This window comes from Coturnix japonica, chromosome 3 (genome assembly GCF_001577835.2).
Source record: "Coturnix japonica isolate 7356 chromosome 3, Coturnix japonica 2.1, whole genome shotgun sequence".
In the NCBI taxonomy this organism is placed as follows: domain Eukaryota; kingdom Metazoa; phylum Chordata; class Aves; order Galliformes; family Phasianidae; genus Coturnix; species Coturnix japonica.
Window position 1 is genome coordinate 33,839,530 of NC_029518.1, and position 16,895 is coordinate 33,856,424.

Here is a 16,895-nt window from a genome sequence, read left to right on the forward strand (position 1 = left end):
GACAGCATGCAAGAGATAAGAAACCAAGAAACAGGACACCAAGACAGCTGTTAATGTAACCAAAATGAGTAGTCAGTCAAATGCAGACAGGACAGAAAAGCAAGATCTATTTTAGGGTTTTTCTGCATGTGCTTTACGTGCCACAGCTCAGCCTCAGTTTGAAACCTGACCTGTTCTTATTTTGGAAACCTCTAAAAGGGAAATAGTAATGCTGAAGCAGATCTGCTTATGTGCTATTCCCTTTTCTTAGCATTCATATGTAGACTGGTTTTACCAAGAAGTTTTCTGTACCACGTTCCACTTTTCTAAGTGCAAACTCAGTCAGACTAACTTCTCTGTGCCAAGCTTGGGTGCATGTATGCAGAGACAGGTAGTTTAGCTATTCCATCCACCTGTCCATCCATATGAAAGGAAGTATATAGAATTAAAGAATCCAGTACTGACAGTTTATTGTTTGTCCTTTTGTTCAGGTCTGCAGTTGTCTTAACAACTGCCTAAATTAAACAGTGTGTGTTTAAGTTCATTTAATTTTCACTAAAATTTGAGGGTTCCAGCACAAATTTAACATATTATAAAGCAGGCAAAGTTTTCAAATTTTCTTCTGTCATCTTTTCCACCACAAAAGGGTTTCTCATAAGAGCTGATTCCACAAGTAAAATGAATTTATCATAAAGGGGAATGGAATGAGAAGTATTATCTAAGATTTACCAATTTCTCTCACCAATTAGAAGTGGCACTCAACAAATTAAATCCATGATTAAGGTTTCTGTTTCATTGTTATTCACAAAAGAATCCAAAATATGTTCACTTTGGAGGAAGAAAAACATATGAATTTATTGAGATCTTGCACGAAATGCCAACATGCCATTGTCTTTTCAGTTTTAATTCTTCAGTAATACGACTCAGAAATTCCAAGATTATAACTTGATTTTCATTACTCACTCTCAAACCAAAGTAGCTTGCATCTTTTAGAACAAATTCATTTTTCCACGTAACAAATTGGGCCTGTAACCCCCATGCGATGCTACCTAAATAAGTTACGGTAGCTATCTCATCTGCACTTTCTGGAAGGATAGTTAGAAGTATAATGAAATATTAAGTAAGAACCGGTGGATATTCTCTATGTAATCCTAACAACTGCTTATTCCTAGGGCAGAGTTTGTTCTAATCAATCTTACAATTAATTATCTTGTCCTTGTTTACAGCTCTGCAATCTACAGTTATTTACAGCGGACACATAGCAGAATGGTCTGTACCACATATCAGTTGTGAATTGAGAATTTCAGTGTATTTGATTTAACATCCTTACGGCACGTCATAAAAGACAAACTGCCTGGCTGCTGAGAAATGGATTTTCTGCAATTAATACTGAAGTCGCTGTAGTGGATATGAAAGAACAACAAGGGACTGTCACGGCCTCCTTTCCTCTAAACAATATTCTTCGGAGTGAGCATAAAAATTAGTTAGAATTAGTATGCGCTCCTAAGCTCGTCATTTAGGAAACACAGTAAGCAAACCAGAAGTGAACCAAATCACTGCAGGACAACATGCTCTACCGTCCAGACTGTTGACCTTATTTAGCTTGGAGTAGTCAATAAGATCAGGTCGGTGTCTGTGGATAAGTGCACATAATCCAAGGCCATCTTTCCAGCTTTAAAACAGAGGAATAAAAAAAAATGAAAGGAATGGAATAAAGTAATGAATAAAGTCACAGCATTTTACAGTTTGATCCTCGCTCAAGGCTTAAAATGAAGCAGGAACCCCCACCTCCAGCCCCTGTTAAATCCTGACAATTATGTTCTGTCAACTCTCATTCCTCTGAGCTTTTTATTTCAGATAATTTCAATGACACAACTATGTCATGCTCCTAAAAGTATGAAGTAAAGAAATATCTTAGTTCATTTAAAACATTCCACAGACATGACAAGTCAGGCCTGAAGTCTGACACTTAACTGTGACTTCATGTCCACTACCTTTCGAGGCAAGAATAGGAAAGGAATAGAGCTGTGAATAACTTCTATTTGGAACAATTATGAGAAGCTCCTTTCAGCTAGAAGCAATCACTCTGGAAGATACTTTATGACAACAGATTACTAGGACTGTGGGCTTGAGTTTTTTATGCTGTGCAGTACCTGTGTGGTACTAAAGGTAGACATAAGGTAAAAGCTGTTGGAATACCTGTCATTGAGAAGTCTAGATAAATCATTTAAATAATATAACCACACTGAATAAAAGCATAATATATCTAAGCAGAAACTACGTGCACTGTAAAACATAAAATCATTCAGAAGCTAGAACTAAATCAAAAGGAGCACCAAAGTAACCAAAATTTTCCAAAAGACATAGACTAAAATGGTCTGGACAGCAAAAAAACTCCACTGCTATAAAGCAGTTGTATAAGAGAAAAAAAAAAACCTACACAAATATCAAATCAAGGTACTTCTGTTCGACATGTTTTCCCCACGCCGTGTATCAGAGCCAGCATATGTACACATAAACACTAAGATTCTGGTACCATAATTAATACTACTCCCTGCATCCATATAAAGCTTTACTAAAATACACTGCTATACTTTCAAGGCAAATAAAACATTACAAATTTGAGATTTCTCAAGGCTGTAGGGACTGTACATCAAATTCTTCCATCTGTGGATGCACACATGAACTGTATCTTCTCTATCACTATTACATGTGCTCTTAGAGCTTCACAAGATAAATGAACTCTACAAACCCAAAACATTGTGATACAGAGCCCTGGTAAGTTCTCCAGAGGTTTCAAGGAAGGTAAAATCCCATGGTTACACAGCACAAATGGCAGATCCACATCACAGATCCACATCAGGTGGATCACCAGCACAGCTACAGGAACCAGCTGAGTGAAGTCCCAAAAGCAAGTAGCCTATGTATGGTCTGGAGGTCCCTTTACAGGCCTTACTAGATGTGCAGAACCACAAGACAGAGCTTCACTAAATTTTGCAGCTTAGGTAATGATCCTGATAATGAAAGTGAGCGTATTTTAAATGCTACTGCTGGGTAATGACTCACTTTTTTGGTTCCTTATTTATTATTATTTTACAAAATAATGAAGATTGATTCATCAAAATGAAACATCTGTGCTGAACACGTTGGTGTTTTTGCCAAGACCATCCTATACCTACCAGTGGCTCTCATTTAAAAGTAGTCATTTGTTACATCATTATGCATTTAGATATTGCCATATACAAGGGACATCTAAGAGTATCATATGTTTGTTCTGTGTGGAGTAGGGACTTTTTGTTTCTTAAATAGTAACTCCATAAACAGGATAAATAGCACAGAAGGCTAACCAAGGTAAGACTGAACACACACTGTAAGAATTTGAAGAAAAGCCCACGTTAACAGTGAAGAGTGAAATTCACTTATGCAATTATGGGGGGAAAAACCTGACCTAGCATAAGACTGCTTCTAAGCTCTTGAAATAATGAAAGTTTACCTAAGATGGAAGTTCTGAATGTTGACATTTCTGTAAGGAGCAGTTTTTCTTTGACACCACAGCAGCAGCCCTTCTTTGGCAGAGGTCTCTGTAACAGACACCAGAGCGTAAGAAGATGTAAAAAGAGTTCAAGTAATTCTTATCTTCTCATCTTAAAGGTGGGCATTCACCAAAAACTGGTTAGCATAAACTAACATTTAATCCTAAGAGACAGTCATGCAAATGGACTAGAGAGGCTCCATTATGACAGAGACATCAGTTCAACTGGAACAACTCAGAGTCCTAGCCCACATAATATTTCCAGAATATTAGCAGTTTAAGAAATTACATTAATCGGGCAGCAGAACATACACTTGGAGAAAAATGCTGAATACAAATGTAATAATTGAAGTAAGCACAACAGATTCAGTTGGTGCCTACATGAAACGTGCTTGTGCACTTCTGCTTATGCAGAAGAATAAATACAGGATAAATCATTATTTGTATGCTGTGTGCATCCAAGTCAATGAGACTTCTAGGTTTACAGTTAACATCTGACAATGATAGGCAGGACAGCATGCTAACCTTGAATTGGCACTAGTTCTGTTGAAAACTGAGATTAGTTCCTAGCAACCCAGACTTTTCAGGGGATTTTAAAGAATGCTTTAAAAACAACACATTCTTTGGAGACAGTTACCAACTGAATGTTAAGAAAAAAATCCTGAAGCAGAGGAAAAAAAACATGACATAAAGATATAACAGTCAGATATATTTGCAAGAAAGGATGGAAATGCACAGGTCTAGAAAAGCATTTTGGAAATAGGACCACCACACAGAGTACAGCATAGATTCAGGCCACTGAAACTCATGTAAACTTGTTTCTATCTATCTTATAACCAAGGGACATGACCAGAACTTCTCCATTTTAGTAATTACTTCTTCACTCCAGAAACGTATTTTGTCACAAAGCAGAGATATCATTTTCTGTGAAAAAGTAATTCATTCTTAAAATACTCATCGCACTCGTGTACAATCTATTTAATAACACTGTAGAACAAATCTCCTGTTTAACATGGAAGCGTTACACTTACCTTCCACTGAAATATCCTGAATAGCAAAGCGGAGGATGATGGTCCAGATCATACCCAGAGTCATTTTCACATTGCCGTCAACAATTTCTAAGGTGGAAAAAGATAAAATTGTATATTTTAAATGCATTTTTCTTTTCTCCTAAACATATGTATCTAGTTAATATGTTACATTTCTACCATAATTTATTGTCTACAGAGTTCATCTGGGCTCATTTTTCAACAGACTCACGTTTCTGCTACCCTGACAGTCAGACAGAAGATTACTGAGGTTACAGTCCCTTTATCTCTTCTCTGCTATAAGCCTGTTTCCAGCTATTTGCAGCCATCTCACAAAGTTACCTTTCAGATTGACTTCTATAGATACTGCCCAAGGGGAAACATATATTTAAAGCTAAATACTATCTTTGGTACCAGCACAGGCTAGATACGAAGAACAGCTCAGAGGACATGGCACCTCTGGAGACTAAGATACACAGCTTCCTGCCAAGCAGTTTAGAAACATGACCATGAGACTATAGATGTCTTACGATACTGATATTTATACATGTCTATGTATCTTTTAATACAAAGTGAGATTTTTAACCTTTCATTTTGTTTTTTCCCCACAACAGCAGGATTGAGTGCACCCTCAGTGAGTTTGCACCAAACTAGAGAGAAGGGATGCTATCCAAAGGGATCTGGACAGGCTTGAGTGGTGGGCCCATGCCAACCTCATGAAGTTCAACAAGGCCAAGTGCAAGGTCCTGCATCTGGGTCAGGGCAATCGAAACAAACACAGGCTGGACAGAGAACAGCTTGAGTGAAGCCCTGAGAATGATTTGGGAGTGTTGGTTGATGAAAGACTCAATACAAGCTGGCAACGTGTACTTGCAGCCCAGAAGGCCAATTGTATCCTGGGCTGCATCAAGAGAAGTATGACCAGGAGGCTGATGGAGGTATCTCTGCCTATAGCAGGGGGGTTGGAACTAGATGATCTTAAAGGCCCTATCCAACGCAAACCATTCTATGACTTCTGGATTTTCAATTTGTTTCAAGACTGCTAGAGTCCATGGGGTGTTAGCAATATGCTTTTTCCAAGCCTTCTACAGATACAGGGGCATTCCTTCAGCCAATTAAAATCCAGTGCTCCTACACTGTCTGTAATGCTTATAACAAAACCACTTCACTTTTTCAACTACAAAAAAATATACCACCGAAACATGTGTTATCATTGTGTGATGATAACACAAAATCAGCCTGCAAAGAATGATGAGATACTTAAAGGACCACAGTGAGACTATAAGGAGAGTCCAGCACTGGAAAGTGAAGGAGGTGGGAGGATGATAGAAGGGAGCTGCAGGCTCTTTCCAGCCACCTCACACCAAATGAGCAGTGAGGCATGGAAGGCACCAGCTGCTCCCTTGCCTGAAAGCCACCTCCAGCCCTGCACAAGAAGCAGAGCAGCTGTGGCTGCCTGTGGGCCCACTGTTCTTCTTCCGGGGAGGGAATAGAAAGAATTTCCTCAGTCTAACATGGAATGCTGAAAGAGGTGCCAGAAGGAACCGAACTCACTTTGTACTTTAAGGTTGCCTGAATCCAGGGACAACTTCCACAGAACAAAACAGCTGCTGGCCACAGGACTTGAGATACACGCTAATTTGCACTAGTATGCAACAGAAGCTATCATTTGAACCTTTGGAATTAACAAATGTGATAGGAGGCATCTTACCTATGACTTGTTTATGCTTTCTTATTGTGATAACTTTATAAATGAATGGCTAGTTTTCTGCTTTCCTCCTTGCATTTTACATTCATTTTCCAGAATTCTAACCTAACTTTGCACCATTACTACCTTATTTGCCTTGAAAGACCTCAAGTGTCTCCAAATCTCTAAACTTCATTAGGGCTCATAGCTACTCCTTTCCCCTCTCAGGTCATGTATTTCACTGCATTTTGATCAGTCCAAAAAAACATCCATCCCAAAACAACACATACAAAAGACATAAAAAATACCTAAACAGAGAAGAACAGAATCACTGCATGTTGAAAGGTATCAGTGTCAAAAAATATTAATGCCTATAATTTTCCTGCATGGGTTAGTAGAAGACTTACTGACATTTTCTTCATGGTGTGTGTTTGCTCTGACAGGAACACAATTCCTGCACTTCACATATGCAAAGTTACAGCCATATGGGGAAAAAGCATTGTTGAACTATTAGAAGAGATGGGAAGTGCAAGAGGGGATAATAAAAACTACCAAGGTAAAAAGATAGGCAAAGCAATGTGGCAAGGTCTTATATTTTAAAATTCTGCCTTGATATTTGGATCTGATATTATTCATTTTTTAATCTAACCCTTTTTTATCAGACACACATCATTTGGTATTCTGTATTTTTCCCTCCTCCTGCCAAGAAAAAGCAATGCAGTATGGCTTCCCTTTGAAAGGATACTTATCTTTTATAGTTATAGATCTTTGTTCTTCCCTTTGTTCTTCAGGATGCAATTACTTTGCAAATCGAGTCCTCACACACTTGTAGTTTTTTGTTTGTTCATTAGCTTAAGGGAAAACATCTTTCTGGAGTACTAGTGGCTCTTGAGGATTATTTGCACATCTTTAGCTTTAGCTTTCTGATGAGCTTTTAGCTCATCATTATGATCAAGGGCGAGAAATGTTCTTCCACAGTGCAGATCAGAGAAGATGAACTGGACTTTTGCTCAGCACCACAGTTAAAGGTGATCACCTCTCCCTGTTCATTCCTCCAATAGCCCAATGAAGCCAGTCTTCAGAGCACTAACAATGGCTATAAGGAATATTCTTGGTCCCTCAGAAAATATTAAATTGAACTGATATCTCACAGGAATTAAAGTTTAATCTTTGTTTGGGGGCTCCATTTTAAAGGCCATTTGGCCCTCTTCAGTCTATGTGCTCTCCACTCAGTATTTCACGTAATAAAACTTGATCTTCAACAGGTTTAGATACAAAACCTTCATGCTCTGGAAATTAAGTATTCCAGATATCCATGTAACTCAGAGAATGCCAAAACTGATGGGTGTAGACAAGCCCACATGGCTCATGCCATATGGGTGGGCAGTAAGTTAAGAGGTTGAAAATGTTCATAACGATACATGCTGCTCAAAAAGCCTGCATTCTGCCTCCTTGCTGGCATTACTTTCTACCCTCCTACTATAAGGAGTGTCCAGCCAATAATGCTGAAAAAAGCAACAAAATAAAAAAGAAGTGGAATGCGTTTTAAATCCAGATCAGGTTACTGATCCAATCACCAGGACGGTTACAAAAACAGTTGTCAACCCAAGTGCGAGGGTAGGGCAGAGAAGTGTGGGAGCAAGAATGCGGGACAAAGGGGAGTAGGGACTGTTCAAACAGGTACTGGTGCCAGAGGTCCTACACCATGAAACTATATCCAGTCAGATACAAGACTACATTGCTGCATCAGCACAGCACTGTGCTTTAGAGAACTTAAGCAGAGAGGATGTGATAAACTTAATAGGGCACTAAGTGTGTCTCCACCAAAGCTTTGTGTTCAGCCTGTTTAGAGTAGGAGGGGAAGGCACACGAATCTATCTGCCCCTGCCCACACAGATGTAATCTAATGTGCATTAGTAGCCATACTTGAGATAGCACAATGTCTTACAATGACAGGTTTCTCTTTACTTGTAAGCTATAATAGTAACACTGTATTTTTCTCCTCTGCTTCCATGCAAGAATTTAAAATAGTTTTAAAATACCAATGAATGAAGCTTTACTTCTAATCTTCTCTTCTTACAGATTGAGAATTCCAGAAACAAGCAATAAGAGCCTGCAGCACAGCCAAGAACATCCCCTTCATCTCCTCCCTTATTATAGCCTGTTGTTACACACAGCAAGAAATATAAAGGAAAGGATGGACATCACTTTACAGAGTATCTGTAATGGGTAACTGCTCCTTGTCATTCCTCCCTTCCAGAGGGAATTACCTGTTTTGATGGTCTAAACTCACACCAGATGCTTTCAAGGGGAGCAGCAGGTTTAGCTTAAACTTTTTTAATGTCTGACCGGAGATATCACAGGTGCTTTGCTTTCAGATGAGAGTCCCAGCGTGACAGGACACAAACTACCATTCTTTTGCTCTATACTCTGTGTTCTCAGTATTTCCACACCAACTATCAGACAAGCTCCCGTATGCTTGATTTTCATTTCTATACATAAACTATCTCTTCAGTACCCTCTACTGTCTGCTCAATGCCATGTCATTCTTAAAACACCCATAACTGCAGAGAATTAAGGTAGAAGCAAATTTTTCCATTCCACTTCATTTAACTGAGCTACACCTGCTGCTTGTACAATTGATGGAGGGGAACAAGGACTTCTGAAATTCGTTAGAGCTCTTCTGAGATCTGAAGTGAGTTTGGGAATTGCCTTTCTTTTCCCACAGTACTAGTTACAGGGATAGAGTTAATTTTCTTTATAGTATCTCAAATGGTACTTTTTTGTTTTCAATTTGTTATGAAAATTGTATTGATAACACAAACCATAGAATGGTTTGGGTTGGAAGGGACCTTAAAGATTCCCACAGAGTCAAGGTCTTTTCTGTTTCTCACACTCTGCCAGCAAGGCCAGAGGTGCATAAAAAGTTGGCCGAGAACACAAGGGACACAGCCAGGACAGCTGATCCCAGCATGTCATATGGTGGCATATTCAACAATAAAAGTTGCAGCGAAAGGAGGAGTAAGCAGGGACATTCAGAGTTACGGCATTTGCCTTCCCAAGTATCTACTATGCTCTGCTTTCCTGGGAATAGCTAAACATTTGCCTACCAATTGAAAGTAGTGAATGAATTCCTTATTTTGCTTTGCTTGCATGTGCAGCTTTTACTTTACCTGTTAAACAGTCGCCATCACAACCAACTGAGTTTTCTTACATTTGTCTTTTTGATTCTCTTCCCCTTCCCATTGGTTAGAGCAAGAGAGAGGGTGCGCGGAGCTTGGCTGGCCACTATGAATTTAAACTACAACACCCACTGATGATATAGTCCCATAAATGTTCCTGTTATGCATCTAAAAATAGATGGCATGGTTTTGGACTCAGATGGCCCACACACTTCAGACACCAATGAATTAAGGGTGAGTCCAGACAGTCCAAATGCTCTGCCCTGAGGAACTCATTTCTTTTGGAGTTTGGAGCACTGGCAAAGCCATAACATATTTAATGAAGGGTGGGTAAACCTGTTGTAGAATCATCAAATGCTAGTAGATTCTTCCATTGCTTCTATAGATACATGGACCAGATAATTCTACAGAGTCATAAAGAGAATGGCCAGCAAGTTGACATAGGTGATCTTCCCTGTCTACCCTGATCTTCCCTGGTGAGGCCACATTTAGACTACTGTGTCCAATTCTGGGTTCACCAGTTCAAAAAAGACAGTGAACTCCTAAGAAACAATCATCTTTCTGGCCCTCTGGTCTGGAGCACCTCGCACATGAGGAAAGGCTGAGTTCAGCCTCAGGGAAAAAAAAAGAGAATGAGAGGGAACCTGATTAATGTTTATAAACATCTAAAGGAAGGTGGGAGACAAACGGATGAGGCCAGACTCTTCTTGGTGGTGCACAGTGATAGAACAAGGAGTAATAGCTTAGAACTTGAATATGAGAAGTTCCGTACTAACATGCAAAAAAACTTCCTTAAGGTAAGGGTGACGGAGCACTGGCACAGGTTGCCTAGAGAGGTGGTGGGTTCTCCCATGGAGACTCTGAAAACCCACCTGGATGCCCATCTGTGTGACCTACTGTAGAGCACCTGCTTTGGCAGGGGGGTTGGACTCAATCTCTTGAGGTCCCTTCCAACACCTGCAATTCTGTGCTTCTGTAACCTTAGTCTTTGTTATAACATCATTTGAATCTCACAGAAGGCCTAGGTTCACTTCCAGTCAGAGCCTGTCTTACTTTGCTCAGTTTACGTTCATCATTATGTAGCTAGCTACATGGTTTTATTTTAATATTCATTGATGTTCTGCTGTGCAAATATGATGAATGAACTTCAATAAATAAATTCCACCTCACTTTCTTCATATGTTTAGCCCTCCCCAGCTGCTAGAATTTCTTTTGATCACTCTCTTAACTTTACCCCTGAATTTTAGAAGCACACCTGCCATGCACATAATAAAATGGAAGTAAGTCCCAGTTCCTAATGGTAAAAAAAGATCTGATTCAATAAAGCATACCCTAGAATCCAACCTGATTTCTAACAGTTATTTTTAATAACATACAGGAAAAAAATTAAGCTCAAAATGAGCAAATCACCATTTGAACACCCACTGAAACAGCTACAGACAAGTCAATTTAACCTCAAAGAAAAACAAATATTAGAGCACAGTCATGCCCCTATCCCTCCTCAGGTGTCCACACATTTCCACCTCTTTCTCTTTCAGAGCTATAAGCGAGCCATCAGTATTAAGGGCTTTTTGAGTTACCCATAGATAGCACAATTTGTACCAGCGTCTCTATCTATACTTCTGCAATGTGACTGCTTAGAACCTAAGTTAGGTCCACTGTCAAGATCTATTACATACCTTCTGCACCAATGGACACAAGTTTCACTCCTTTGCTGGCGATATAATCCAGAGCTTTGTTGACATTAGCAATTTTATGGAAGCGCATTTTCCCTCTGTCTGGTTTCGGTAGTCTTTCCCCTACAGGATAACAAAATGAACGTGTTCACTGTTATATACACATGGCTACAACACTCAAGTGAGTAGAAGAATGAGCATGCTCTGAACACTAAAAACATCTGAAGTAATGCAAGTAATTCCTGAGTCTAGACCTCTGTTTCACTGTTACCGTCTACTTTAGAGTACTTGATTAGTCAAAGAGAAGGATATTCTCATCACCGCTACCTGCCTGTAAAGAAAACCTGGACCTGGACTCTGGACTCTCTAGCATCCTCTCAAACGTGACCAAGATCGATAGCTTTTAACAGCCTTATTCAGGGCAGTAGATCAACCAATTTTAGAAAATAAATTGACATGTTTGGTTGAATTTACATTCTTAGATGATCATGAAAAACAATTATTTTAGAAAATATGACTCTATTTCACAAAGAATGATCGTTTAAAAACCTCCACTGTAACCTCCTTTAAAAATGTAAACTGCTCTTCATGAAAAGTCCTTTTTCCCTTTTTCATCCTCACTGCGTGTCTACAATATGAGCTATTCCTTTCCCACTCGCGGGCATTTTGAGTGTGCCTTGGTGACTGCATCTCTGAACAGTGGAGAAGAAAAAATAGCAAACTTTAACCAACCTGAAATAACTTCCAAGAGCAGCATCAGTTTGAGACCATTTCTGAAATCTTCCTCTATGTTCTCAATCTGTGTCCCAGCCTTGCGGAGGTGAGAATTACACCATGCTGTAAATGTCTGTAATAGTAAATAAAAATAAATGAACGAAACTATCAACATAACATTTTCCAAAGCAATTGCTAAGCCATTTGAGTAAACACTGCAACAGAGACATCCATAGCTGTCTAGGAAATTTGGAACAACAGTTCAAAATTCTTATCCCAGATTATCACAGAATCACCAAGGTTGGTAAAGACCTCCATGATCATCTAGTTCAACCATCCACCTACCACCAATACCTCCCCACTAAATCATATTCCTTAGTGCAACACCTCCAGTGACTCAACCATCTCCCTGGGCAGCCCATTCCAGCACCTGACCATTCTCTCAGAGAATTTTTCCTAACATGCAATCTGAATTTTCCCTGGCACAACTTGAAGCCATTCCCCCTAGACCTACTGCTTACCTACATGGGAAAAGAGAACAGTTCCCATCTCATTACAACCTCCATTTTCAGGGAGTTGTAGAGAATAATAAAGTTCTTTCCTAATCCTTCTCCATACCAAACAACCCCAGTTCCCTCAGCCACACTTGATAAGACTTGTACTCCAGCTCCTACATCAGCTTTCTTGCCCTTCTCTGGACACACTCCAGGGCCTCAATGTCTTTCTTATAGTGAGGTGTCCCAAACTGAATACAGTATTTGAGTTACAGCATCACCAGAGCTACAGGGGGATGATCACTTCCCTGCTCTTGCTGGCTGCACTGTTCCTGACACAAGCCAGGATGCTGTTTGATCTCTCTCAAGATGATCTGTTCTATAACCTTCCTTGGCACCTACAGGCTTACAGACCTGTACTTTCCTGGATCCTCCTTATGATTCTTGTTGTAGATTTTCATGAAGATGCAAATGATTGCTCAGTTAGAAGCAATACTGTACTGCATTCTGTTTGCAAACGCTTCTATAGAAGATCTACACATGAAGGCAAATTTGTTTAATAGTCATTACTATGCTTACATACTGTGATTTAGTGTAATTACTTTAAAAATTAAAATATATCCTAAATCTCAATTTTCATTGCCTCCTTTCTTCTCACCTGCTCATCAGACTACTTAATTTTTGATCCCAGTAACAGAATAGGAAAGAGTAGAACATTACAGCAGACTCTTTCGCATATGGCTTCACAGCCTGGTGCCTTCCAAGTTGGCTTACTTTCTTTACTTAAAGATAGCAATAGGAATATTACTTAAGGGATCATTTACCATTTGTTTCAGTGACGCAACCAGTTGACTTAATAATTAAATCTACCTCGAAATTTCACTTGCAAATTTTAATACTTTCCATAATTCACATTTCATTGAACACCTCACCCTTCCCTTCTCATCACGATACCACTTGTTCCAAACCTGAATTCTCACCACTTTGATTTTAACAGTTCTATTAATAGTTATTAAGGAGCAATTCAAGGCACGTTTAAGTTCTGAAGATCAAGATACAGCCAGCATACAGTATCCTGCAACTCTGTAATCCATTGGGATTTAAAAGCTATTAAATGACTTACACAAAGCAAATTCCTTTTTCTGCTGGACGCATCTCAGAGTATCAGATTGCTCAGAGAAGTAAGGCAGGACTGAAGGCACCAAGTTGAATACCAGAAGCCATGAGGACTTAGAAAGCTAGATATTTCTCTTTAGAATTTATTTACCAGTTTACCATGGATCACTCTACAAAAGACAAACAAACAAACCCCTCCTTTCTAAATCTATTACTACCAGAGAAATTTAGGTGACGTTATTGGATAAGAGACTACATAGGAGACGATGTAAGGTAGAAAGCCAAGAAATTTGCAGAGCCTCAAACTTTCTCTTCATGCACTATAACTCCATTGCTGTCACAAGAACGTTTTGGAAAAGCTAACTAGAAAAAGGAGCACAGTTTTTGTTCCATGCCTCCCATATCCTCACTGTGAAGACTGGCAATATTTGGACCTGTGACTGCAAAGAAAGTACCAGAGCAAAATAAACATATCTGTCAATTTACTCGGGCCACTTTACTTTACAAGCACTTTACAAGTAGAATTGCAATCAAAAGACAGAACAAGAAGATAATCCCAATTAACTATCAATCAATTGCAGCTAATACCAAGAAATAACAGGGTACACCTGCTCCATAGTACAAACACTGCTGTGCAGGCACAAGGAAGGCTGTGCTTTAGCAGAAAAAGTGGTACCTCTGACAGCTCAACTGTCATACACTCCTGAGAAAGTCCACACGTGCATTTCCATGTGGGTGTAATGATAACTTACTTTTGATAATGTTTCAAAGCCTGAATAGTAGAAAGATACTATAGTAAGAAGCTTCATATGTCCCTGTGATAGTAGGCACATATCTCTAATTTACAGCTCATTACAAAGGTTAACACGACTTTTCACTCTTTCCAACACAAATGACTTTGTCTGCTATAATAAGTTTGAAAAATCACACTGACTTAAAAATGCATGTTCCTGCTCATCTGCCCCTCTACCAGAAGGAAAGCTGGTCTCAGTAAGATATTTGGGTTTTGTGTGTCTAGTCTTTCTGCAGTGTTCCCATAGAAAATATTAAATATATATATATCCAGTTTTAATGTAGGGAATTTAAGGAAAACATTGTGTTAATAGGAAGTTCAATAATTCCTCTATCTATTAAGAAAAGAAGAGTATAACTCACTTTAAGCAGGTCTTAAATTTTAATATGCAGAGCAGGAAACCACACATGTAGACAATTTGTTTCAATTACAACCATTCAAACGTAATTGTGTGCATGTATAAATATACATATATATATATATACATATATATATGTGTGTGTGTGTGTGTGTGTGTGTGTGTGTGTGTATATACATGCTGTCCCCAATTATCTCAGTCTAATAGAGTTGTTTCTTAAGACGCTGTTTTACAGCCCTTCTCCTAAAGTAATTTTCCCCTCTGCTTGTGCTGGCTGGGGGGTTTCATTACTTCCAGCCTAAGTGGGATGCAGTGATTCACTCTGTAGTTATATGGAACATTACTGTGTTCAAAGCACACAGCAAGAGTGCTACGGAGAGCTCTGCCAGAACATTCCCACAGGCAAGACTGAGGTTTCCCCCTTGAAGAGCTGCCCATCTGTCTGTTATGCATGTTTTAAAATCTAAGTCATGATCCTGCAACATGACCTCCTACCTCCTGTGTCTACACAGCATTCAAATGACTTCAGGATGAGGGATTCTTCTTGGGCTTGAGACACTGTGTTAGCCCTCATTCTCTTAAATATTTAATTCTGCCCACCTCCACCTCCCCCTCAAAAAAAGAGCATGAAGGTGAAAAACAGTAGAAAATTGCTGATAGACCAGTTTGATGTAGACCAATGATCACACATGGCATCATTAGGTTTTCTGCAGTTCCACCTTTTGCTCATTTAGTGCAGAACTATATTTCCCTGAATTGAAAACAACTAAAATGTTACATCTTACTGCTTGGAACCATTAACCATCCCCTTATTTCCCACTGCAATAGGTGGTACATGTTTGAAATATGTTACATGTTACTAACGTGGGACATCTCAATAAGACAACTAGAGTAACTGCAACAGGAGAGGCAGTTCACCATGTACAACTCAATTGTACCAAAACAAGCACAGTAACAACTCAAATGAAGCACAGTGAAAGTATGGTGAAGAATGCCATGAAGTCTAAGGTGAAGGAAATGTTTAGCATGTTCCCAAAAGCCATCAAAAAGAAACCCTCAAACCACAGGCAGTACCTCAAAGCCAGATTTCTAGGAACAACGGAAAGTGTATCATGAAACCATCTCACAAGAAAAGTTAGTAGAAGTTTTACCACAAGATCCCCAAATCAAGTTGAGTAAAGCCTTCCCTGCTTCAGCACATCCCTCTATATAGTTGAACAAATGGTGCCAGAGATGGTATGTTGATGTACTTTTCCACTACAGCAGATCAGCTGTAGTGTGGGATATCATCCCAGTTCCTTAGTTTTATTTTTCACTGGCGACATCACCCAAGGGAAGCATTCATCACACAGAGTACAGTACAAGTCATGCTAGCATTCTTCTGTGTTCTGTATGCAGGGAGCAGCCCAGGGAAACCTCAATCCTTAAAAAGCAGGTGGTCTAATCCCCTGTAAGTCTAGGGTTTCCTGTAAAATATGTGGCCCTCTGAATGATTGCATGTCTGTTTTACAGTGCTCACAATTAAAAAAAAACAAACAAGCAAAACCAAACAGAGCGTGTAAATATTTCTTCAAGAATAATCTGGCAAGCCTGAACCCTGAGAAATGTTAAGATTATGGAGCCATTCATTACAGAGTGATGATAGACCTTCCTTTCAGAGGAGACAACGGAGAAAAGTTACATCATCCTGTTGGCATAAAACAGAAGAAAACTCACGAGATAGGAAGATGTAAGGGAAACTCAGTGTATGTTTCTACATGCACTGTCCTCAAGAAGGATGAAAGGAATGAAGATGAGGTTTCATAAGCCCTTAAAAGGGGGGTAAAATAGTTACAATATTGTTTTACTAGGAACAGGCAGACAATACCTTTATTAGATCACCTGAGATGTCCGGAAAAGACAGAGAGGTGCTAAGGCATGAAAGCCTTAATGTGTGAAACCAGTCCTGAGCATGAAAATTGAAAAAAAGGAAGTGGAAAGGTGAAGATAGAATAATAGAGAAACAAAGCTGAAGAAATGCAACAGAATAAAGAAGATTCAGTCAATAGACAGGAGAGCGGTCACAGAAAGTTAAACACAAAGCAAATTAAAATGAAAGCAGATGTAATGACATATTCTTTGTGTACACACAGTGCCCAAAGTCTGTATTATGGTCCTGGAGAAGAAACTGTGATGCCTATGTCTCCTTCCTAACTCTGTGACACCATATATCAATTAACATATATATACACACATATATGCATAAAAGCTGAGCATTTTACGATCCATGATTTCTAATATGGGACCACAAACCACTTAACAACAATAGGAGCAGATGTTAGACATAGTTGAGTACT

The 16,895-nt window shown here is 39.2% G+C and overlaps 1 protein-coding gene across 2 annotated transcripts in view; it reads right to left on the reverse strand.

The window, feature by feature from the left end:
- Positions 1-16,895, reverse strand: part of ACTN2 (actinin alpha 2) — a 58,880-nt gene that overhangs the window by 28,748 nt on the left and 13,237 nt on the right. For both annotated transcript variants that reach the window (XM_015857897.1, XM_015857896.2), the window contains exons 2-6: positions 11,817-11,931; positions 11,088-11,207; positions 4,543-4,629; positions 3,473-3,560; positions 1,573-1,651 (exon numbers count right to left, since the gene is read on the reverse strand). In XM_015857897.1, the coding sequence (XP_015713383.1) occupies positions 1,573-1,651; positions 3,473-3,560; positions 4,543-4,629; positions 11,088-11,207; positions 11,817-11,931 (489 nt within the window). The remainder of the gene's footprint in view (positions 1-1,572; positions 1,652-3,472; positions 3,561-4,542; positions 4,630-11,087; positions 11,208-11,816; positions 11,932-16,895) is intronic.